The following is a 23842-nucleotide window of genomic DNA, read 5'->3' on the forward strand; positions in this document are numbered from 1 at the left end:
TGTGTTATGGTGTTTAAGCCATTAAGGCATGAAAATATGAAGCCGGTCAAAGAATTATTTTGCAAGGCCTGAGTCTTTTAATAACCTCCCCAAGCCGAACTCTGGCTTTACTAGCAACACGACCAGAGCTTGGCAAGCAGGTGCCATGTGACATGGTGGAGGGCATTTGCTCTCCCGGTGTAACCAAAAGCAAACGTAAAACCACATGGTGTGAAACTGACGGAGCCAAAGCCCACTGAAATCGACGGAGAGAGCATCAAGGGGCTGTGGATCAGGTGCTCTCGGGAGAGACACCAAGCAGGAATGAATCAGTGCTGAGCTCAGATTCAGAAAACAAAATTGAGATGAAAGGTCTGGAGAAAACAATGGCCCTTGTCTCCGTTCAGCATTTCCTGTCGATGTGGTGGAACGTTTGTGAGAAGGGCTAATAGATTGGGAAAGGGGTGGGGGTGGGGATTATTTTTTAAAAACTCTCTCAGGTTAGAGTGAAAAAACATATAACCCTTCTTTGTTTAAAAAAGAAATGAGAACAGTCTGTAACATCTGGGGACACAGCCTGCCCAGGACCTGACCTGGAATTGTGGGGACTCAAAGAAGGGCGGGTGGCCTGTCAGCCTAGCCTGGAGCTGCAAAAATCGTGGGTTCTAATCCTGCACAAAGAGACAGCGAAGCTGTGAAAATTGCAGCAGGCAGATGGGCATGGCTTAAGAACCTGTTAGGGCTTCCCAGAAAAATTCTCCCAGGTTTCATGCTGAATCCTGGAGCAGGAGATTAGTGGGTGCTGGGTGGACACATGCTCAATAAAACGGATAATTATGTGCATCACTATCAAAGCTCTACCAAGTACTTAGACGGATGAAGCTCTTCTCTAACCCCTCTCCCCAGCTCCCAGGCAGCTCCAAGTCCAAACTTCTCACCTCACTTCTACAGGCCAGTTCCTCAGCTGGTGTAAATCTAATGAGGCCAACAGTGCTAGCCTGATTTACACCAACACGGATCTTTATGCAGTGCTTCATTTGTAATGAAAGCCAAGCCTACAAGTGCCGGGACTCAGCCCTGGCACAAATTAAGCACTGTCCTTGTAGGAGCTGGAACCAAAACAGGATACAAACATCCCTAAACTTCGTGGTTCATCTCTATTCAAAAGACCAACCAGCATCTCTGGCTCTAAACATCCCCCTACTCCAGAACGTTCTGTATGATGTATTGGTCAGGTGAATTTGTGCTTTGAAGCTTTTCCTCTCACCTAATCGTGTAGTTAACCTCACACTGGGTGCTTTACAATATACAAGGACTGTTTCAATCAGCTGTGTACAATGCGACCCACATCCCCCACTTTACAGCACCCAAAAATCTCCCAAGCCTTTCTTTCAGTGACCCAAATCCCAGAATCCTTTGCAGCCACGTAAGTCCCAGGATGGTTCCCCCTCCTAATGTGGCTCACGGAGGATCACTGCTGTATAAGACTCAGATAAGAATATTCTTTAGAAAAGTGGAATGGCCATGTTGTTTTGGGGACGGTGCCTTTAAGAGCTGAGCTTCCCACTCGGAGAGTCTGGGCCATGCAGAATTTTTAAAGAAAAAATACACCTTTCAATAGCTCTTTTTAAAAAGAGACCTTTACACCAGTTCCTGAATCTCCTTCGGTATCAGGCTGGATTCTGCCCTTAGATGTGCAAGAATAGGCAAAGGAGAAGGAGCTAGAAACCTCAGTGAGGTGTTCAGATTTCATGACAATGGGTGTGGTATGAGAACCGAGATAGATAAGATAAGATACAGAGCGCGTGGGCAGCAAGAAATGAGGCGTGCCTGCCTTTGATATAAATATACGGCAGGATGGGGTGGTATGATATAAAGGGTTTTAATCGGTATGGGTTTGGGATGGCAAAGCCACAAACTAGTTATGTAGACCATCCCAAGCGAGTGCTGATATTTAAGGTATTTAAGAAGTTTATGGTGCTATGTGCTATATCCATCCATCTGCAGGGCTAGGCTGCTTTGGCTAAGCAGAGTTCCCACTCCGATCCCTTCCCCCTGCCATACAGATAGGTATTGAAGTAACAAAGTCCTAATCAGGGCTGATTCACAAACATAAAGGGGCTTTTCCCAGCTGGATTTCCTATCCCTGTAGCTCTCTCTCTGGGAGTTCCTCTCTGCCTTCTATAGCCCTGAGTCAGAGCTAAAGTGACCCATCTAATCCAGCTGCCAGGGTGAGTCAGCAGAATAGCTCTGTAATCCCCTCACAGTGTTCTAAAGCTTGACCCACAGAGAGTGCCTTAAGCCACCTGAATCCAAACATACTAGTAGAAGAAGGGAGAAACTAATAATAATTTCACAAACTTCTAAAAATAGCTTTTCCATAGATCATGTCATGACTTAAAAACCCAACATGTTACTCAGGCCTGTACGCCAGGAGCTGCACGTGATGTAAGACTCAGGCTATTAGAGTGGCCATCACAAGCCATTAACAGAAACATGACCGCAAGCACGAAGTCGGTGTATTACATGCACATATTAAATCAGTGGGAGCTGCAAAATATCGTCACTGAATCAGGCCCATTTTACACAAATAGCCATTACTATGCATTAATTTGTTCATAATAAGAGAGAGTTCATTCCTGCCAGTGTTCCAGTGGACAAGGAAAGTGGCACAATATTAATTAATTCATTAAGTAATCATGAATATTGAATTTGCAAAGGAAACGTATTGCAACATTGACAGAAATCATTTCATCTTTCAACATGTCTGATTATTAATAGCCCCACAGTAGGTATAAATGAAGTTGTGACCTGTGGACTTTACAACAGACCTGCTGGAAGTCTGGGGTGTTAGAGGAAAGATCCTTCTACAGGAGCAGAATTCTGAGCTGGAAAGATTTCATATTTTCCTCTTATATCATTTAATCCTTTACCTTTGGACCAGAATTAATAAATAACAGAAAAGCAAACCACTAAATGAAAAGAAATGAACTTCATGCATTAAAATAACGTTATGGCCACTCAGACGACATTAGCCTAGAATGAGCAATGGATCACACAGAGTCTTCCCTGGGATGAATATATAGGCTGGGCCATTTTTGTGCATTTCTCATTACAGTAGCCTGCTTGCTTGTCTACTCGGGTTTTTGGCTGGAGGGAGAACATCTATTTTAAACAGGTTTTCCAACTGTGACTGTAAACATTAGAAACAGGCTTGACGCTTGGAGCTGTCTTAGCCCTCACGATGCAAATAGGGAAGGCTTTGAACATTGCCTGCTCCTGTTCCTCTGGAGCAATGATCAGATCACACAGGCACCGGCTGCATTGCATTTCTACTTCCCAGAAGAAACCTTTGGCAAATCCCTTTGTCCCTGTTCAAGTTCTCCTTTCAGGGCTGGAAAAGTCAATCTTCCTCGGGGTTTCTTTACCAGCCCCTTTCGGGAGGAAGGATGGTCTTGTGATAAGACACTGGGCCAGTCTCTGGGAGAGCTGGGTTCGATGGGCTCCATTAATGGTTAGTGATTAGCATTCATTCGTATGATCGTATTGCCTAGGAGCCCGTCATGGAACAGGACTCCATGGTGCTAGGCGCTGTACAGGCAAAGAACACAAAGACAGGCTCTGCCCCAAAGAGCTTACAACCAAAATATAAGGCAGGAGACAAAAGGTGGATACCGACAGATGGGGAAGCACAGGGAAACAATGAGACAATGTTGATCAGCATGACGGACAGCTACCTAACCGTGGTAAATCATATAGAATCATAGAACTGGAAGGGACCTTGAGAGGTCATCTAGTCCAGTCCCCTGCACTCAAGGCAGGACTAAGTATTATCTAGACCATCCCTGACAGGTGTTTGTCCAACCTGCTCTTAAAAATCCCCCATGATGGAGATTCCACCACCTCCCTAGGCAATTTATTCCAGTGTTTAACCACTCTGGCAGGGAGGAAGTTTTTCCTAATGTCCAACCTAAACCGCCCTTGCTGCAATTTAAGCCCATTGCTTCTTGTCCTATCCTCTGAATTTAAGAAGAACAATTTTTCTCCCTCCTCCTTGTAACAATCTTTTATGTACTTGAAAACTGTTCCCATGTCCCCTCTCAGTCTTCTCTTCTCTAGACTAAACAAACCCAATTTTTTCAGTCTTCGCTCGTAGGTCATGTTTTCTCGACCTTTAATCATTTTTGTTGCTCATCTCTGGACTTTCTCCAGTTTGTCCACATCTTTCCTGAAATACTCCAGTTGAGGCCTAATCAGCACGGACTAGAGCGGAAGAATTACTTCTTGTGTCTTGCTTACAATACTCCTGCTAATACATCCCAGAATGATGTTTGCTTTTTTTGCAACAGCGTTACACTGTTGACTCATATTTAGCTTGTGATCCACTATGACCCCCAGATTCCTTTCTGCAGTACGCCTTCCTAGGCAGTCATTGCCCAGTTTGTATGTGTGCAACTGATTGTTCCTTCCTAAGTGGAAGTACTTTGCATTTGTCCTTATTGAATTTCATAGAGATAGAAATAGAGCTGAAACATTTTCAGGGGAACAGTTTTCTGTCAGAAAATGGAATTTTTGATGGGAAAAGGTCAAAATGAATCATTCCAGCTTTCCCGGTTCGATAACGTTGAAATTTTTTGTATATAAAGTCAAAACATTTCATTTCTCATTTTGGTTAGACTTTTAAATTATATCCCAATACTAAGATGATAGGATATTTACGTATACTATATTTAATATTAGAATGATTCAGCATGATTTGTCACTATTAAAAAAAGGTCCAAATTGGCTTTTTTTTTTTTTTTTAACTTTCATTCCACAGGAAATGTCAGCTTTTCACTCCAACTCGGAACAAAAACAGATTCTGAAATGTCGGCATTTCCTGCTGAATGGAATTTCCATTTTCCAGCCAGCTCTAGTTGTTAAATTATTGGTTCTTTTGTGACCCAGGGCAAGTCATTTAATCTCTCTGCATCACAGTGCCTCACCTGTAAAATGGGAATAATAACACTTACTTTCTCCCCTCCTTTCTCTGCCATGTCTATTTAGATTGTAAACGCTTCAGGGCAGGAGCTATCGCTTATATGGTGTATGTACAATTGGACCGTGACTTTGGACAGGGCTGTAGGCACTACTGCAATGTTGGTAAATAATAACCACCACCAACCATGGTGCTGTGGAAAGGCTGCACCAACTCTTATAGCTCAGGGGCAGAGTTCTCAAGAACAGTGGAGGCTAGTGGAAAGGAACTGGGAGACTAAAGCACTAGACGCTAATCCTGCTCTGAAACCGACTTCCTGTGTGACCTTGAGCAAATCACTTAACGTCACCAGGCCAAGCTTGGTGACACATGTGCATGCCCACTGAAGTCGGTTGGGGTTGAGCATGCGTAACTCAGAGCGGGAAGCTGGTTTTCAGTTTCTGCCCCCCTAAAAGGGGGGTGATGGTACTCATCTACCACAAAGGGCAGGCTGTGAGGATTAGATGTGGGCCCCTTTTCTGCCTTCAATTATAGCCATGTAACCCTGGTGAATTGAAGTGGGTTACACAGGTGACAGCGTGAGCACTAGTTGTATGTAAAGCTCCACCTACGGCCTATGCTTCAGGCGGATGACTCATGGCTCGGGTGAAGTGGGATTAGGGGGTACCCTCACATTGCTGAATCCACTCTGAAGGCCAGTGTCTCACACTATAAGACAATAAGGAAAGAGGGAGGGGCTTAATCATCTCCATATCCCCAAAGGGAAAATCAAGTTTTCATTCACAAGGCCCTTGCATGTACCCGGCCCCAAGGAAGCAACTTTGCTTGCCTCTTGGAGAAGAGCTAACCTACAGATGTTTAACATCTGTGGGGCTGGCAGTGGATGCTGAAGGGAGCTGTGCCAGGTGAGGAGGGAGGGTTTTGGTTGCTCAGAAGTGGGATCAGCTGGTGGCTTTTGGGGGGAGTTTGCTCCAGCCTCCTGCTGCGGTGTGAACTGTTCTTAATGTGACCCGCCCCTCCCCACTTGGAGTGTTTGGGTGGCGGTTGGCAATTCTGATGACATTTGACAAAAGTAAAAAAAAGTCAAACGTCTCAGCTGCTCCCAAACAAACACAAACAAAAAAGTCAATGACACATGGGTCGTCTAACTCATACCAGGAGGAAGGAGTTTCCCTAAGAATAGAATTTTCAACTGAAAAAAAAAAAAAAAGTCTAAACAGGACGTTTTTTCTGCCCAGTCATGATTCTTCATGACACCATGTGATCACACGATGCCAAAAAAGCATGTTGTGACACCAGGTTGCGAGATGGCGACATTTTCCCCAGCCTGAAGTAGTTTACAGGCCAGCTAAACAGTGCCATGAATGGCACATGAAGAATGAGGAACTGCCCTGGTACATTTCAGACACACGCTTGCAAAATTCAGGGTAACGGCCGCTTTCACATTTCGGCATTATGTTTTGCAGGGTAAATTAAACAATTCACTGCCTCTCCCGCTATCTAATCGTAACATCTCTCTAGGTTTTTATATCATTACCATCACTATCAACGCCCAGTCCCTGCAAGGTTTCAAAGCAATTGGTTTAAGAACAATATTATGGGACAAATTCAGCACCGATTTAAGCAGGTAGAGTGAACAGGACTGTCAATAGTAGATGTACCAATTTACTCCAGGGTTGAATTTGATGTTACTAAACAACTTCAGACTATGGATTTTTCAGTTTTCTGCCTCCCGTGGGTTGCTAGCTGCTGTGGATATTCAAAGTTCTGCACAAGAGCTGCAGTTTAGCGACGTTTGGGCTCTCTCTAAATAAAGAGCTTGCAAAGAAAAAAACAAAAAAGGAAATTCCACAGGAAGTTCAAATATTTTATTACTTCCTGTTTGAACAAGCATGTCAACACTTGGCACTTGAAGTGCAATTTGTTTAGAACTTCAGGTGTCAGCTTAAGAAATGTTATTTCCAGATCTAACCCACAACAAATTTTAGCGCAGTAATAAAAGTAATAAATGAAAAAGAAAACAACCTCAGACTTTCAGAGTAACTCTTTCCCGTTGCAAACAGCACATGATCTGGCATGCTGAGGGAGGGTACATGCTGTAAAAGCTCCCATCACGTTCGTTGAATGGCCTCTTTTTCAAAACCCGCCCCATCACATTTCCCGCACACACTTTTGCACACAGGACTGATTGGTGGGGAAAACTGCAGGAGCAAATGAGAGATTTGCCCAATCCAACTTCCTGGCTGCATCTCATTAGATCAGTTACTACATTCTCTTGTTATTTGTGCCTGCCATTTGTGCAAAATTAGGGACCAGATAAAGGTCCCTCTGAAAATGAGAGCCTTGATGACTTGAATACATCGCCCTGACTCTTTTGTTCTTACGGGATTTAAACAGGTAAAGAGCAGATGAAGATACCTCCGTTGCAACATTCACCCCGCAAGCCAGATTTCAACTTCCAGCCCAACCCGCAGCTCCTGGGTTTTGGTCTAACCTAATGTAGATATAGGAGCATATAGAAAAGGAGGACTTGTGGCACCTTAGAGACTAACCAATTTATTTGAGCACAAGCTTTCGTGAGCTACAGCTCACTTCATCGGATGCTGTAGCTCACAAAAGCTTATGCTCAAATAAATTGATTAGTCTCTAAGGTGCCACAAGTACTCCTTTTCTTTTTGCAAATACAGACTAACACGGCTGCTACTCTGAAACCTGTCATAGGAGCATATGTACTTATTAGAGCTGGCTGAAACACGGAATTTCAGTTCTGCTGGAAATTCTGACATTTCAAAACGTGTTTACATTCCAAATTGGAACAAAAACACTTTCACAATTTCCCATGAAATCCCCTGGATGCAGATTCCTCTCCTTAAAATGCAGGGATGTTCTGATCTGGGGTTGGGATCTGACCACATCTCTAGTTAAAAGAGATGCTTGAGGATACAGGTGCAGAGACCAAAACCCAGGACAAAGCTCAATGTTCAAAAGACATGGGGGTTGGGGATGAAGAAAAAATCAAAACCTCAGTCCCAGCCTATATGCGTGGCCTCAGAGGTACTCAACACCCATTCCTGCAGGCTGGTGATGATGTTGTATACAGGGGCTGGGGTGTATTTCTGGTTGAAAACCCTACAAAAACATCTGCATGTGGACCTCTCTCCATCTCAGAAGATGATACAAATGGCTGATTCTTTTAGTACTAAAGATGGCTTTCTTTCCATACCCGGCTGGCCCAATGGCCTTCCCAGCCCTGTAACCCGCTTCCACCACTGCCCGACGCCTGGTGCTGCAAAAGACAAAGACAAAGCTTTCTGCCAACTGTATAATGCTGGAGATGGGGCGGGTGTGGGGAGACCATTGCTACCCTTGCAGTGATCAGCTAATGGCCAGAAACAAGGGATTAATAAGAAGAAGAATACTAAGCTCTAATCAATACATCTCAAACTGCTTCACAAAGGAGGTCAATATCATTATCCTCATTCTATAGAGGGGGAAACTGAGGCATAAAGAGGTGAAGTGACTTGCCCAAGGTCACCCAGCATCAAAACCAGGGATAGAACTCGGGTCTTCTGAGTCCCCGACCATGATTCTACTCACTGGACACGACCTCCCATAGAGGAGGAGCATGACAACAAGCCATCAGTTTTACAGCAAAGTAACTGCAATGTACGCACACAAACAAACCAAGGAGAGAGGTTGCTTCTGGCTGAAGCCCACAGTAACCCAGCCGGTTAGGAAATCTTAGCCCACACACCACAAAGTTACCTTCAGACCATTAAGAATCTTTAATGTAAATTCTCCATATTGAAATTCAAAGGAAGAGTGGAAATGATTCAGTTTGATTGTTGGCAAGTGCTGATTATTGGAGAAGTCAATCAAAGAAAACCAAATTGTAAAAATATGAACTATGAAAGCTTTTGTTAGAGAGGCAACGTGGTACAGGGAATGGATTGTCAGAAGACCTAGGTTCTGAACCTGACGATGACCTTATCCAAACTCCTCTCCCACCTTTTGTCTATTTATATTACAAATTGTTCAGGCCGGGGCTGTTTCTTACTATGTGTATGTACATCGCCAGACACAACAGGGCCCCAACTTCAGCTCGAGCACTACTGTAATAGGGAAAAACCCCATTGTTGCTTAAAAAAATTGCATCCCCTGGCCTCTGACCATTTCAAACAATAACTACCACATCAAGCCAGCCCCAACATTCAAAACCTCTGTGCTCTTGTCCAAAATTTTTTAAAAACACCACCAACGCCCCCGCCCACACACATACAAAAACTAAACCAAGTCAAACCATTTCACACACAGCCCTGATGCTTGTTACGCTCTGATCCTGGTCTGGCATTAAGAGGAACATATGGCCACAGCATCAACAGAAAATATTTTCTAAAGCATATTTAGAAGGATCAAAATGTTCCCCTTTAATCTTGACACTGACAGCTCTACAGCCAAAGAGAACAAATTCTGCCTTATAGTCCAGGAGGGTAGCACTGCGTAATCCTCAATAAAGGAATGTAAGGTCTGGGCAAAGCATTCCAGTTCATTGCCAGGCAGAAAGCAGAAAGGTGGCAACTGGGAGCTAAGGAGCGGAAGAAAGGGCTTGATCTGCAAATACGAGAAGTGATGCAAAGTAAATGGTGGGGAGGGGGTTATGCTCCTATATAGCGTTATTCAGCCAGAGACAACCCGTGGGGGAGGGCGGAGGGCAGAGTGAGGGCAGTGGCTTCAGCAGATGTTACTAAGCATGCTCAGTCCGTGTGAGCATGCTCAGTACAAGCCAACTAACAAATCGGGGGTGGGGAAGCACATGACCCCACATGACACCCCCAAACACACACACACACGCATCACCTCTGCACACATGGTTCATGACTGGGGCTCCTTGGTGCTACTGCAGTACAAATAAATAATAATGCTGGAAGAATTCTTCCAACTGATTAACGCAGAGGACTTTCCCGGCGCTCCTAAATCCAGCGGAGCAGCCATGCAAATCTAGGAAGGCCCAAACCAGCTCGGTTCAAGTCACGTGGGGCAGGCAAATTTGAGATGCCCTCAACTCAGCTCTGTCCAGAATTTACATTTGATCAAAACAAAACCTAAAAGCAACAAAGGTGGTTCCATGACTGAGCAGTGCGGAGAGTTTGAAACAAACGGACAGCACATGCCAACTAAACGCTGCAGTGCTGGGAACCTGAAAGCGAAACTGACTGGGAACGAAAGAGGGCAACTGGCTTCAGTGCTTTGCATGACTCTGATGGAGAGAAATGCATAGAGAAAATGAACCATGAAAAGGAAACGGGACTTATAAAGCCCTTTCTGTTTTAATAATCTCAGAAAAACACGTAAAGAAATGGGCTTGCTTAGGGTCCGACTACTAAGTGGCGGTGGGCACCATTGGCTTCAATGAGACTGGCAGATGCTCTGCACTGCTCAGGATTTGAGCCAGTGGTTAGTTTTTAAGCCGACAGCATTTGCCTGCATCCCGATGGCTATCAGGGACGGAGCAGTAAAACCATATCCCACCAATCATATTCATAGTGCTACTTGTGTAAGCACACAGGGTTGTATACAGGCAGCTTTCAACACACATATTCAGTGTGTGCTTACAGCATTCACCATCTCAAAGAAACCCTGCACATGCTGCAAATCATCCTCTCTTACGAGCGCTCTCATGACATGCCAGCACTGGCAGGCACTTTAACCAATAAAAAGGCCAGCACTTTGTGCCAACCTGCACCGTAACCACCTGACTGGGCTGTGCGCTGGCAAGAAAGCATCTTTCACACACATATACGCGGTAATGTCAGCCTGGTCCACACACACACTCCTACTCACCCACTTCCAAATAAAATACATAACTTACTTCTTGGCTCCCGGGGTCCATCCACAGTCACTTTAATGGCTCGGTGATAGGTAGCGACTTGTGTGGGGTTTGTGAACACTGTGATCGTCAATGTAAAGCTTTTTCCTAAAGGGGGAGAGAGAAAAAGAGGAGAGGCAATGCACCTGGGTTGATTTCTTCAGTAAGCAGAGTGCGTTCTTAAGCCTGGAAAGCCCGGATTTCAGAAATGATCATGAAGCCGCAAATGCTGCTGTACAAATGAAACTAAGGGATTCATATATTTAAATTTGCAAGGCTCCCTTTGTTGCTGGCAGGTACCAAGAAATTGGCCCTGGTCCCACTGGAGTCAATGGCAAACCTCCCACTGGGAGACCTGGGCCCATTTCAGAATCAAAGCCAGAGCCCTCTTTGGTGCATTATAATATTGTACATTATTTTCCACCTCTACCTAGAACAGCTTCCTTCTTCCCATGTGCCAGGGCATTTCCTCCTTCCCATGCATATGTGATCCTCGAAACCCAATGCTGTCAGCTCACTTCCCGTCATTACTCGCAGACCAGGAGCTCTCTGCTCCCCAGTGGCTGGGCACCGAGGGCCCGACTGTGCATCCATTGTTCGTGCCACCGGTCCCAGAAAGAGCTCAGGGCATGAGCAAACTTCTCAGTATGAGTCAGGGTTCCAGAATGGGCCCATAAAAATAAAGTATTTTTCAAATACTAGATACATAAGGATAGATAGATAGATAGATAGATAGATAGATAGTAAAGACCTGATTGTGCAAACACTTACTACCAAGAGTAGTACTTACTACCATGTGTAATTCTATTAACTTCATTGGCACTGCACCCAGTAGTCAATATCTGCATGATGAAGCCCTGATTCTTTTTGAATTTACTGTCACGAACGTCTTTCTCTGAGCAGACCTCTCTTGCCTCTTGTTTTCTGTTCTTCCCCACCCTCCCTCCCTTCTTTTTCTGTTGTCGTTCTTCGCCTCATTATCTGGAGACAGGGGCCGAAAGAGCTGAACCTTGCATCTGAACGGCCCCGAACTTTGGGAGCAAAGATAAAAAGGAAACAGGATCCAGACCAATCCCCCTTGCTTTCAGTTTTGCAAAACCAAAAGCAGACCAATGAGGCTGAGGCTTTGAGGCTCTGATGATCTGCCTTATTCAGACTGTGGGCTCGTACTCATTTGCTTACTTGTCTGTACAGCACAAAGCTATACTGGGGTGAGGGACCTAGATCAAGAGACAAGCTGACAGAAAAATGATTTAAAATACCAGTCTTAGGGATGAGGGGTTACATTACATTTTTCAAGTTAATAGCGTTTATTTTTAGATAGGGACAATGTGAAACGGCCCGAGGAGCGTCTGTGTCTTTGTTAATAATGCAGTAGCAATATTTCGCACTGATATAGACACACTTTGTTTCACGCAGAGCTCTGAAAGAACTTTGCCAAGGGGGGCGCTATCCTTATCCTTGTTTTACCGAGGGGGAAACAGAGACACAGAGAAGCTAAATGACTTGGCCAAGGTCACGGGGTGACTCAACAACAGCAGAGCCAGGAATGGAAATGAGGTCTCCAAGTTCCTCCCCCATCATTCCAACCACTAGACAATACTCTTCTCTACAACCAAGAATACAACCCAAGGGACAGATCCTCAGCGGGTGGGAACTGCCGTAGCTGACACCAACTGAAGATGTGTCTCCAAGAATCTTGCCTCCCGACTGCCTTCTCTGACTGCTAGACTATATTCTCTCAGAGCTTGGAAGAGAAAACCAGGAGTCCTGATTCCAGGCCCTACGCCCTAACCATTAGATCACAGCTGCCCTTCTGGATTGGACTATGCTCAGCACCACTGTTGGCTCATTGATATTATCACCAGACTCACTGTCTAGCCTGAATGCAGGATTTAACAAAACCATTCTTATAATGGACACTACTCTTGCCAGCTCTCTGGACTGCTTGTGTTATGAGTTTGTAGCTGTTTCACCTTGACTACCAGCCACAAAGCATTTTTGCTACCATATATCTCGTCTGGACAAATCCCATTTTACTGCCCTTAGGTCCTTGTGCATTCATTACACACACACACACTCACGTTTTCACTGGTTGTCATTAACTATAGCTGAGCAAACACTGTACAGAAAAAAAAATCATTCCAATATCATTTTTTAGATGTCTACAATAATTTTAAAGGGATGCCCTATCCAAAAACTTTATGCACCCCAGACACCAGTGACAAAAACAAACATTACAATTAAATGATTTATTCATCGAAAATCAAATAGAAATTTAAAAAGACGGAGTCTCTCCCCGTGGGTTAACGTTCCAACATCTGTTCTACTGAAAATATTTCCTTGCAGGATAATGGAAAATGGCTAATTTTAAGTGGATACTAGAGAATATTCATGTAAAGGGTGACATTCACCTTGATCCAGAGAGCCAGCACAGAGTTTAAGATCTCAGATTAGGACTTAAATGGAGCAAATACCTTGTAGTGGCTTTCTGCATAGAGGTGAATTTTCCCCAAAGTAAATTTCAGTATCAAATGCAAAGTATTTGCACTCACATCCTATGTTTAAGAGTTCCATTTATGCAGGCTAGGAAACACAAATAACGTGACGTGACCTTTGCATCCAATCAGAACTAGCCAACACAGTGAGAACATCCCATAGCAAAATACTCTCAGTGAAACAATTTACAGATCAGAGTAACAGCCGTGTTAGTCTGTATTCGCAAAAAGAAAAGGAGTACTTGTGGCACCTTAGAGACTAACCAATTTATTTGAGCATAAGCTTTCGTGAGCTACAGCTCACTTCTGTAGCTCACGAAAGCTTATGCTCAAATAAATTGGTTAGTCTCTAAGGTGCCACAAGTACTCCTTTTCAATTTACAGATCAGGAATTATTAGCAGAATTTATTCATGGAGCAAGTTCAAATATAGGCAATATGATTAGAGACAATTTCTGTCTGTTTGCGTGCAATTCGCAAACAGAACAGGAGGAAAAAGTCTTCCAGTACATTATTTGTTACAAAGCTTAGCACAAATACATGAACAATAACGTTCAGATTATCAGTCTGGTCTAATGCATAGCCTGGACATTTAGGAGATTTAAACCCTGGGTTCTATTCCCTGCTCTGCCTATTTTACGCAAATTACTTGACTTCTCTGAATTTCAGTTTCACCCTCTGTAACACAGGGTTCATAATAACACTTTCCTCCCTCACTGGGGGCACTGTCTTCAGTGGGAGCAACCTTTATTCTTCTTATAACAATATGTGATGCTTAGTATTTCTAAAGCACAGTAGCAATCCTCAGATTAACTGCATTATACAGTGCAAATTATTATTATTATTATTACTCAGCATCAATGTACTCATTGCCATCCTTCTTTGGTGACAGACTAGAACAAGTACAACTTGGGTAATTTCAACCCATCTCCCTCCCCAAACACACCAGTATGCACATCAATCATTCTAGGCAGTCTGACTGCATAAGAAGGCCTCAGTTCAAGTCCCAAGCTTCCTACTTTGGGCAAATTGCTAATTATGGGCCAGATTCCAAACGCTCTTACTCACATTGAATAGTACCTTACTCCATAAGGAGTTCTACTGATTTCAATGGGGCCGCTCCCAGAGCAAGATAATGTTCAATGGGTCTTTGTGCAAGTCATTCAATCTCTCTGTACCTCTGTTCTCCATCTGTAAAATGGGGCTAAGAATATTTTTCTTCCCCCCGCACTCTTTGTCTCGTCTATGACTGTAAACTCTTTGGGGCAGGGACTTTTTCTTGCTATGTGTTTGTGCAGCTCATGGAATAATGGGGCACCGATCTCAGTTGGTGCCTATCAGTGTTACCTTAATAACAATAATAATATACCAGAATCTAGTATGATGAGATCTTGGAGTAGATTCTAATTGGGTTTTACACATACAATTTATGCATCTATATATAGCTGATATGGAAATATATATGAATCAGAGGCCCAAATTCGGCTCGTGTACAACACTCCAGATTTCTGTTGGTGTAGACAAGTGCAGAATCTGGCCCTCTCAGAGATTTAAAAGCTCAAACAGGAGGAAGCAATGTGTGACAGAGAAAGCAGAAACCTGATGGAAATCATTTCTATCACTAATTTTTTTAAAAAGATATTTGGCCAAATTCTGCTTTCAGCCTCGCTATTCAGGAAAGCGCTTAAGCATGGTGCTCAATTTTAGCCGCATGTTTAAAGTTAAGCATGTACGTAGGTACTTTCACATACCTACAGATAAGTGGTGTATAGATAAATTGGAAAACAGACACACATTCCAGTGCAGATTCCAAGTAACTCCATTGAGCTCAGCTGAGTTATTTTAGATCGAAGAGAGAAGAATTTGGACCATTGGGCCCAGGTTGTGCATTCTTGCCCCCCAAACTCCTATTGACTTCCTTGCTGCTCAAGGAAAGCAGGATTGTCCCCATTATTCAGCACAAGATGAACATGTTAGGGTCCAGTCTTGACATAGGCCTAAGTCATAAGTGCACATGGGGCCTGATCCAAAGCCCATTGAAGCCAATGGGTGTCTTTCCACTGATTTTCATGGGCTTTGATCAGGTCCATGATTTGGGAGACAGACTGTACACCTAAGTGCTTTCAAGAGACAGTGAACTCCTGATGTTTCCGAGCATGAACATGGGGACCCAGGGGAGGAAAGTTAATAATGAATTCAAGAGTCAGGCTGAGATTGGGTTAGATTCATAGGGCAAGAAGGATTCTCCAGTCTGACCTCATGCACATCCCAGGCCACAGAACCTCACCCACTCGCTCCTGTAATAGGCCCCTAACCTCTGGCTGAGCTACTGAAGTCCTCAAACCTTTATTTTAAAAACTTCAAGTTACAGAGAATCCACCATTTACTCATTTGGGTTGGAAATTTGTGCAAGAAAGATGGAAAAAAGAGAGTGCCCCAGAGAATAATTGACTACAGAAATGAAAGCTGTTTTCATAAAAGAAAAACATTTTCCATCCATCAACCTGCAACCAGTTAAGTGGAGAGTTTTAAAGAAAATCTGCAACTTGGAAAAGGAGCCAACAGGAAAACGGAAATGTCTGAAAGAATGTAAACTATTCAGGTTTCATAAAGAGTAACAAGTAAACAATTATTACATGCAAATAATTTTTAACATCACTGGTTTTAATTAATGCCAAGAAGTCAAACTATCTTTGACATTTGTATGTATTCATTTGAAAAGTTAGAGAAAACACTGCCACTAAAATATTGGGTTTAACTTTTTGAGAAGAACGAACTGCTTAAATCTGCAGTGATGAAATTTTAAAATTCGATGTCAAATATGGCTGTTATGAATAATGCATGACAGTAAGGGATATAATACTTGCCTTCAAAAGTTGTCTGGCCTGCAGTATAGATAAGGGGATTCACAGTAGAACTGTAGATAGTGATATATCACAATGTCATTTCATTGATGGTTGTTTTGAAAAGTTGGCTTGTACGTCTGCTGCATTATGATTCGTTTAAGGTTAAATTATCGTGTCATAGCTTTTTAAGACCAGAGGGGATCATTAGATCATCTAGTTTCACCTTTTGTATATCACAGGCCAGAGAATATCCCATTAGTCCTGCATTAAGACTAATAACATGCTGGACTAAAGTATATCTTCTATGCAGTCTTGCTCTGAAGACTTCCCTTCGTAGTTTGTTCCAATGGTAAATCACCCTCCCAGTTAAAAAGTTGTGCCTTATTTCTAATTTGAACTTGTCTTGCTTTAATGTCCTATAACTATTCAATTTAACAAATTAGTTTAGTCTCACACCTTTAGAATATGACACTATGTCAAGGTATATACTTCACTCTGGAATTTCTTCTCACAAAAGAGTTTCAAATCTTTTTTTGTTTAACTCGTCTCCTAATAAGTGTAGCATTTAACCTGGAAGGACCGTAAATGGATTATAACAGTCAATGATATATTTTACTCATAACTTCTTTTTCTCTGAGGGGTGAGGGTCGGGTAGGGGAATAGTATTAGTCACACTTCAATCTCTCCGTCTACAAACGCTAGTAATAGTTATAAGCTTGTGCTGACGATGTCCAGTCACTGAAAATATTTACTTCCCTTCTTATAAATCCTGAACAGATGTAGTATAAGTGACTGTTTAAAGTGGTACTGAAGAGACATTTGGACCTTTATGCTGCTGTCCATTTAGGGATTAATCCAAAGGGGATCTTTTCATAGATTTTAATGGGCTTTGCATCAGGCCTGCAGTCTGTAAAAATGGATACGTGTCTTTTTGTGCAATTTTAGTGTGAAAGGGTGAGAGACAAAAGAGAGCAGATTTAGGTTATAATAATCAACAGCTTTGTATGTTAAAAATAGATTATTTTCCCTCTTCACTTATGATGTTTGTGCATAAATGTAGGTAAAGCCCAAAAGAACAGCTGTAAAGCAAGCCAGTGGAATCCAGCGTTTACTGACCCTAATAATAATTGAATGGGCCCAACTCTGATTCCATTGAAAGCAGTGGCAAAACCTCCATTGACTTCATCGGCAGCATGATCAAGTCCCGCATCACTCATATCAAAAGCTGGCAATTGTGGTGCCTCTCATGAAATCACACATAGTTATCAATTATTTCCCCTCCCCCCCCACGCTTTAGGAGGCCATTCCACAGCTACAAAGACATCTCCACGCTGATTTGCAGTTGCTTTAAAATCAAAGCATCGTACAGTTACGTCGGTGACAGTTACCTACCTCTGCCACTTCGCCCAACAAATCTCAGGTCATTAAACCTTGCCACTTGATTTTTCATGACTGCGGAGGCATTTCTGAGCTCTGCAGAATAATTCTCATCGTTTCCAGCCATGACCGTTACTACAGTCCCATCAGGTACATCTCCAAGGGCTACCACCTAGGGATCAGTGCAACAAGGTTATTTTATGCTATTCATTATTCGTAATATTATTGTTAAGCTGATCAAAGCAGGCTCATCATTCTGCAACCAGACATGAGGAATTGTGGTTCTGAGTAGAAAAAAGTATTGATATTTTTTTTTTTAAAAATTTAAACTGAAAAATATTTCTTTAAGAAAATTCAAAAGAATTCTAGTTCCTTTCCAAATTCTAGTTCCAAATAAATCTGGCAAATTATGTCCTGATAGCTGAATGATCCCCCTGTTTTCTTAATTGGCGTATTTGTATATTTTGAAATCCCTGGGTTGTTGGTTTTTTTTTTTTAAAGTCAAAGTCGAAATATTGTTAAAATGCGAACAATTTTCAGTGAAAATTTTGCCTATGTAAAAATGGTAGGATTTCTCTCGTAAGAGACCGATCTCTGTATAATCCACCTGCACTGATCGCTCATAGCACTACCCGAGAATAGAAGAGAATTACACGTCAAGAATGTCATGGTATGTCACGCAGTTACAGACTCTAGGATTTCATCTTTAACTTCCACTTCAGAAGCTAAGCTCCCGATTATACACGCCACAACACACGCAGCTGTAACAGACAATTCCACAGAATCATTGCAAATATTGTCAAGATTTCATTCTTTAAAAGGGCCAGGTGCAGCTGTTATTCTAAACAGCCACGGAAGCCAACACAAACTATCCTCCTCAGTCCTACGACATACAGCCGGGCCTGTATTCGGTTCAAAATAATTGCTGAAGGGAGTCTTCCTGCCCCCACGCTAGTTTATATAAATCCCTGTTTGTAAAAGGGTTCAAATAAACCGCTGGAGCTGAAGAATATTTTAAAAGCCATTGAATGTAGGGGCTGCAACATCCTGAAAGCCTCAAGCGAAGAGGGCTCACTTTTGCTGTTCTGCAAAGAGACAGTTTCCCTCTAACCACTTTGGATCGAAACCTACCAGGGTTCTCCTTTGATTTCAGCTGCGGGCGGGGAGTGGGATGTAGCGCTCGTAGGCTTTAGAATTTTGGAAAACGGAGACTCTCAGAAATAAAGGAACTCGTATTTCCCCATCGACTTTCCCGATTTGTCCTTTAAGATCTCCTGTAGTGAGAGATCTCCCTACTCTTTAAGACCATCGGGTTTTTTTTTAAGCAGGGATTTTTGTTTTCGTTTTCAGCCTCTTCTTGGTTTGAGAGGGGAGACAACATTCAAAAGTTATATTTACACTCCTATCGTTGAAATGTATCTTTTTACTTTGATCCTTTTCCCGGGCTTATTTGCTCAACGTTTGTGCTCTTAAAGGATCATCTGCATCAATGGTGTCAAGCCCCTTTAGGTTTATCTACTGCTCTTGCTCAGTCTGCTTTCTTGCAGATCTATCATTTGAGCAAAAGACATTAAACTCGAGTTTTAAAATAGCATTCATCACTTCCCTCCGCCCCCGAAACACAGCAACACCGGTCTGAATGTGCTGGGTTTGGTTTTCAGTTTCTTTATATCATTTTTATATTAACTCCCTTCCCCATACGTTCAGATCAGATACATTTTCTAGTCACACCTCCCTAACACACACACACACAGTTACTTTTCGCAATACATTCTGTGTAGTGTGCATAGCCAAAAAATTTACAAATGTGTCCCCCATAAAGAAACTTTTCTCTGTCGCCTTTCCTTAGCTAGCCTACAGTCGCTGTAAAGCAGTGCTCTGCAAGACTTTCGTCCTTCTTTATTAATTCCAGCCTTCAGTTCCTGGTTTGTTTGTTTTTTCCCGTGTCTACAGTTTAACACCCATTCTTCCTAAGAAACTGAAGAGAAACTCCATAAATCCCTAAAGGATTCGCGTTCAAGTTGACTGCGAACGATTTATGTTCGCCTTTATTGTTTGGCCTGATCATGAATCCAGAATAAGGGAAAATATTTTTATCCTTTGTCAGACTTGTGTGGCTTCTTAGTTTGGATCCGTGGGGAAAGCTCGCCTGGATCTGTGTAAGGTGACTGTCACTTATTTTTGCGATCTTTCTTCTTCGGATAGTTTTTCCTCCGTTCAGTCTATACCTCCAGACACAGAAACCCGGTCGATGTTTAATGTTTAAATATCCCACAGGACCTAACTGACTGAGTTAATTACAACCGGGACAAAAGCAACGAGGAAGCAACATGGAAAGGAAAGAAGCTGCTCTTTAATGTAGCCCAGTTGTCTCTGCAGTTCACTTCTTCCCTTTATTATTTCAGAGCAGATCTTCCCCCTCCCACTTAGGTAATTAGCCTCTACTCTCATTAAACTTCAAAGTTCCCTGAGAGCTCCTAACCCTATGTTATATCGGAGATGTTATAACCGCAGGGCAACGCAAAAGCTTGATTAAAAATAAATACGCGCACTGAAAGTGAAGGCAGAACTGATTTAAAATGAAAGGGGGGGGGGTGAGCTGGGGTGTCAATATTAAGGTTTATTTTCGTGGGTGAGTTTCTCCCCACATATCCTCCCCACTAAAAAAGCATCTCATCCTTCTCCTCCCGTCCCCAGCCATTGCACAGGGGGATCAGACAGGGTTTTAGCTCATCCCTTTGGAAGAAGCCACATCTGGCTGGTCTGGAAACATCCCCCCTCCCCCCCCCCCCCCCCCCAGCCCCTTGGCTTACCTTGAAGGCCACCGGCAGGGTCTTGTTGCATCGCCAGTGTGAAGGCAGCACCGAGCACAAGAAGTTGGGGCTGTCTGTCCGCACCAGCTCGCCCGCGTGGTCCGCCAGCACGTCCACCACCGAGCGCACCTCGGGCCGACTTCGGGAGCCCGGCGCCGGCGCGCTCAGCGCCCCGCTGTTCTCGCCCATCTTACCGCAGGGGAAGGCCGTGGAGGGAGGTGTGAAGCGCCTGCTGGTGCTGGGGTCTACGGGAATACGCATCACAACAGCGGGCGTTAGAGAGCCGGCGAGCGAGGGGCGCGGAGCTGCGGAGAGGCGCCCGGAGCGCACAGCTGCCCCTCTCCAAGCCGGGGGCCGGCCGGGTCCGATGCAGCTTCGCGGGGCAGCGCTTTACAGAGAGCAGGAAAAGAAGAAGCGGCCCAGGGAGCCGGGGTGTGACCGGCGCTCAGGAAACGCGCCTCCGCCGCGGCCGGGGGCTGGGACCCGCAGACCAAAGGAGCCGGGGGACAAGGTCGAGTCACAGCTGGGGCGAAGGGGGACCCCAGATCCTGAGGGTCACCCGTGGGCTCCGGCGCCGTCCCCAGTCACTTGGCCTCTCCCCGGAGAGCGCTGCCCCGGGCTGGCGTCGCGTGGAGGCAGGGCTCGGGTGGCGAGCTCCTGGGCTCTCTCCTCCCTCCCTGCCCGCAGCAGCCGGCCCCGGAGTCAGGCAGCGAGTCCCCCTCTTTGCCGGCTCGGGGCGCACACAGAGCCTGGGCGCGCCCGGGTCCCTTGGCAGGGGGCCGGTCTCCGTGCAGCCGGCCGGAGCCCACGCCGGGTCCCGGGAGGTTTCCTTCCTCTCTGGTGCTGAAGCCGCTTTGCCAAGCGGGGCGCGCTGGCGGGGCCTTTCCTGCCCGCGGAGCTGCGTGAGCGGACCCCCGGGGGCCCAGCCACCCAGTCTGGGGGGAGACGCGCCCCCACCAGCCCCCCCCCGGCCCCGCGCAGGAGGGGATGCCAAGCGGGTCCCAGCGACAGCGCCGACGTCCTCTCCTGCCCGTTCCCAACACAGTCCTCACTGGGTGCGGGGCGCCAATCCTGACCAGTGCCCGGACCCCCAAAGCTTGGCTCCCCCACCCCCACTCCTGTGGCTCCCAGGTGGTGGTGGCTGTTTTGAATGGCAGACGCGGCCCCCTGTCACCCCAGAGCCCTGCGGAGCTCTGACACCAACCCAAAGTGTCCGCAGCAGGCTCTGAGATACCCTATTTACTCAAAGCACCCATGGGGCGGGGCTGTCCGCTGACTGACGGGGAGGAGCGCCAATGGAGAGGACCAGGACGGGCTGGGACCCCCCCCCTCCCCCCCACATTTGCACACGTTGCCTGGGAAAGCGATAGAAGCAAGGGGAGGAGGGGGCGGAGCCAGGAGGAGAAGGAGGCGGGATCTCAGCGGGAAGCCCCGCCCCCCCAAGCCCCAGACTGGGAGGAGGACGCACCTAGCGGACCGGTGGCATATTAAAAACACACATAGACAGAGCGCTCCATTCAGCGGGGCTTCATTAAGTGGCTGGAGCCAATTAAAACGCTGCTTTACAGCCTCACCTATTGCGGGACGGAGCACAGGGCGAAAGAGCCAACAAGGACGCCGCAGGCGGCAGTTGTCCCTGATTCTCCCCAAACTTTCACACGCTGCGGAGACACATGGCTCTTAACCTGAGAGTGCTTCTAGATGTCCGCCTGAATACGCGGCTTCTAGGCAGCCAAATGGCGGCCCCCACCAGCTCGACGTGTCTGAAGCCGAGACGCAGCCCTGCCGCCTCGGAAAGGGTCCAGCAATTCCAAAAATAAATGGTCAGAATAAGAACCGACCTCGCCAAGACACCGCAGAGCGATGCCATCCCATGTACCTTCGCAAAGCGCTAGCGAGGTGGCAGGGAGGCTGACAGATTTGCTAGGAGTTTTTAAAATGGTCCAGCCTCAAAAGGGGGGGGGGGGAATCTAGGGATTAGTTACTACTTATCAACTAACCTGCTGTGTGTCAAAAGATCCCAACCGACAGCCCTCCTGATTAGTCTAATACCTGCAACAAGTCGGACAGCTTTAGCCACTGTGTAATGTATTTTCAGAGGGAAATTGACACCTGACCCTAAGAATACAGTGTGCAAAGGAGTTTGGGGGGCTTTTATTTTATTAACATGCTGCCTCCGCCGTCTTACTTTCCCAAAATGGAATCGACAGAGGCACAGATAGAAATGCCGATCGTTTCAGAACAAAGTCCTGTTTACTATTATCCTTTTTTTTAAAAAAAATGTCTATTTTAGCAACTCTTAAACCAGTCATGATCCTTCCCAATGCATTTGTTTGGATTTAAAACCAGGGAAACACGTGCTTTCAAAATGGAATTTTAACAAGAAAATCTGTAGGGGGCAAAGTGATACTGATTCTGCGAGAATAAAATTAATTGATCGTTTGTCGTTTTTGTTTCATGTTTGCATACAATTTTGTTTTACAGATGAGTCGTCTTTCTAATAAAATATAAAAACTGATACAACGAAATGCACCGTAGAATGGTCTATAAAATCAAAGAGTGTTTTTGTCACATTTTTAACACAAATATTACCAACGGGTTTAATGGAAATGGAGGCACCGTCACACACAGTTTAACTGCTGACTTATTTCTAAAAGGAAGTTATTTTTCTGCACCATCATGTCCAGGGAGGTGGATCGATTGCTTTACTTCAACAGCTTCGCTGGTCGGTTTTACAAATTCCTTTATGGGACATGGCATGTTCTGTATAGCAAGCCATTCAGTCTACACCAGATCAGAAACTGTTTAGATTCTGGGCTGGGTAAATCGTTCGTTGGACTATGTAAAAAAAAGAAATACCCCATAATAAATAAACACAGGTTATGAGACACTTTTCTTTTGAGGTCGTAGATCCTGAAAGAAGGTTGAGGTTGCGTCACATTGAACTCGATTAGGGGCTTTTGTCTTCCAAATCCCTCCAGTTTCTATCTGTTCCCTGGAACTTTATAGCGATATCATTTTATAGGGTTGTTTACTTTGATCCTTTCCTACAGAATTCTAATCTAGGAAATTGACGAAGGAGCCAACATTGCAATGTTTGTTAAACAGAAGAAACCCATGTCAATTTCACTAAGCTTAACGTTTTTTCCCCTTGTGCTTTCCAAGCCGATTTATGATTTTTCAATAACCAAATATCTGTGAATGGTTTGGTGATGTATTAAAACGGATCCAAACGTGCTTATGCTGAAAGTTGCTTTTCTGTGCGTGTGTGTGTGTTTAGACTCCTCCGTAATGAAAATTAAATGAAAAGAAACCTCAAACTTAGACCATCTTGAAACACAATAATGGAAAATAATGGGGGGGGGGGGGAGGAGGACGGGGGAGGGGGGAAGGAACGGGGCGGACGGCTGGATGAAATCACAAAGGGAGAAATCCAGAATAACAGATTTCTATTTGTCTCACAGCTGTGATTTTAATGTACGTGTG

At 44.6% G+C, this 23842-nt stretch overlaps 1 protein-coding gene across 4 annotated transcripts in view; it reads right to left on the minus strand.

The window, feature by feature from the left end:
- RUNX3 (RUNX family transcription factor 3) overlaps nucleotides 1-23842 on the minus strand; it is a 117304-nt gene that overhangs the window by 41240 nt on the left and 52222 nt on the right. For all 4 annotated transcript variants that reach the window (XM_037881867.2, XM_043532222.1, XM_027830195.3 and 1 more), the window contains 3 exons: nucleotides 20357-20601; nucleotides 17559-17715; nucleotides 10827-10931 (listed from right to left, as the gene is read on the minus strand). In XM_037881867.2, the coding sequence (XP_037737795.1) occupies nucleotides 10827-10931; nucleotides 17559-17715; nucleotides 20357-20601 (507 nt within the window). The remainder of the gene's footprint in view (nucleotides 1-10826; nucleotides 10932-17558; nucleotides 17716-20356; nucleotides 20602-23842) is intronic.

This window comes from Chelonia mydas, chromosome 19, assembly GCF_015237465.2.
Source record: "Chelonia mydas isolate rCheMyd1 chromosome 19, rCheMyd1.pri.v2, whole genome shotgun sequence".
NCBI lineage: Eukaryota > Metazoa > Chordata > Testudines > Cheloniidae > Chelonia > Chelonia mydas.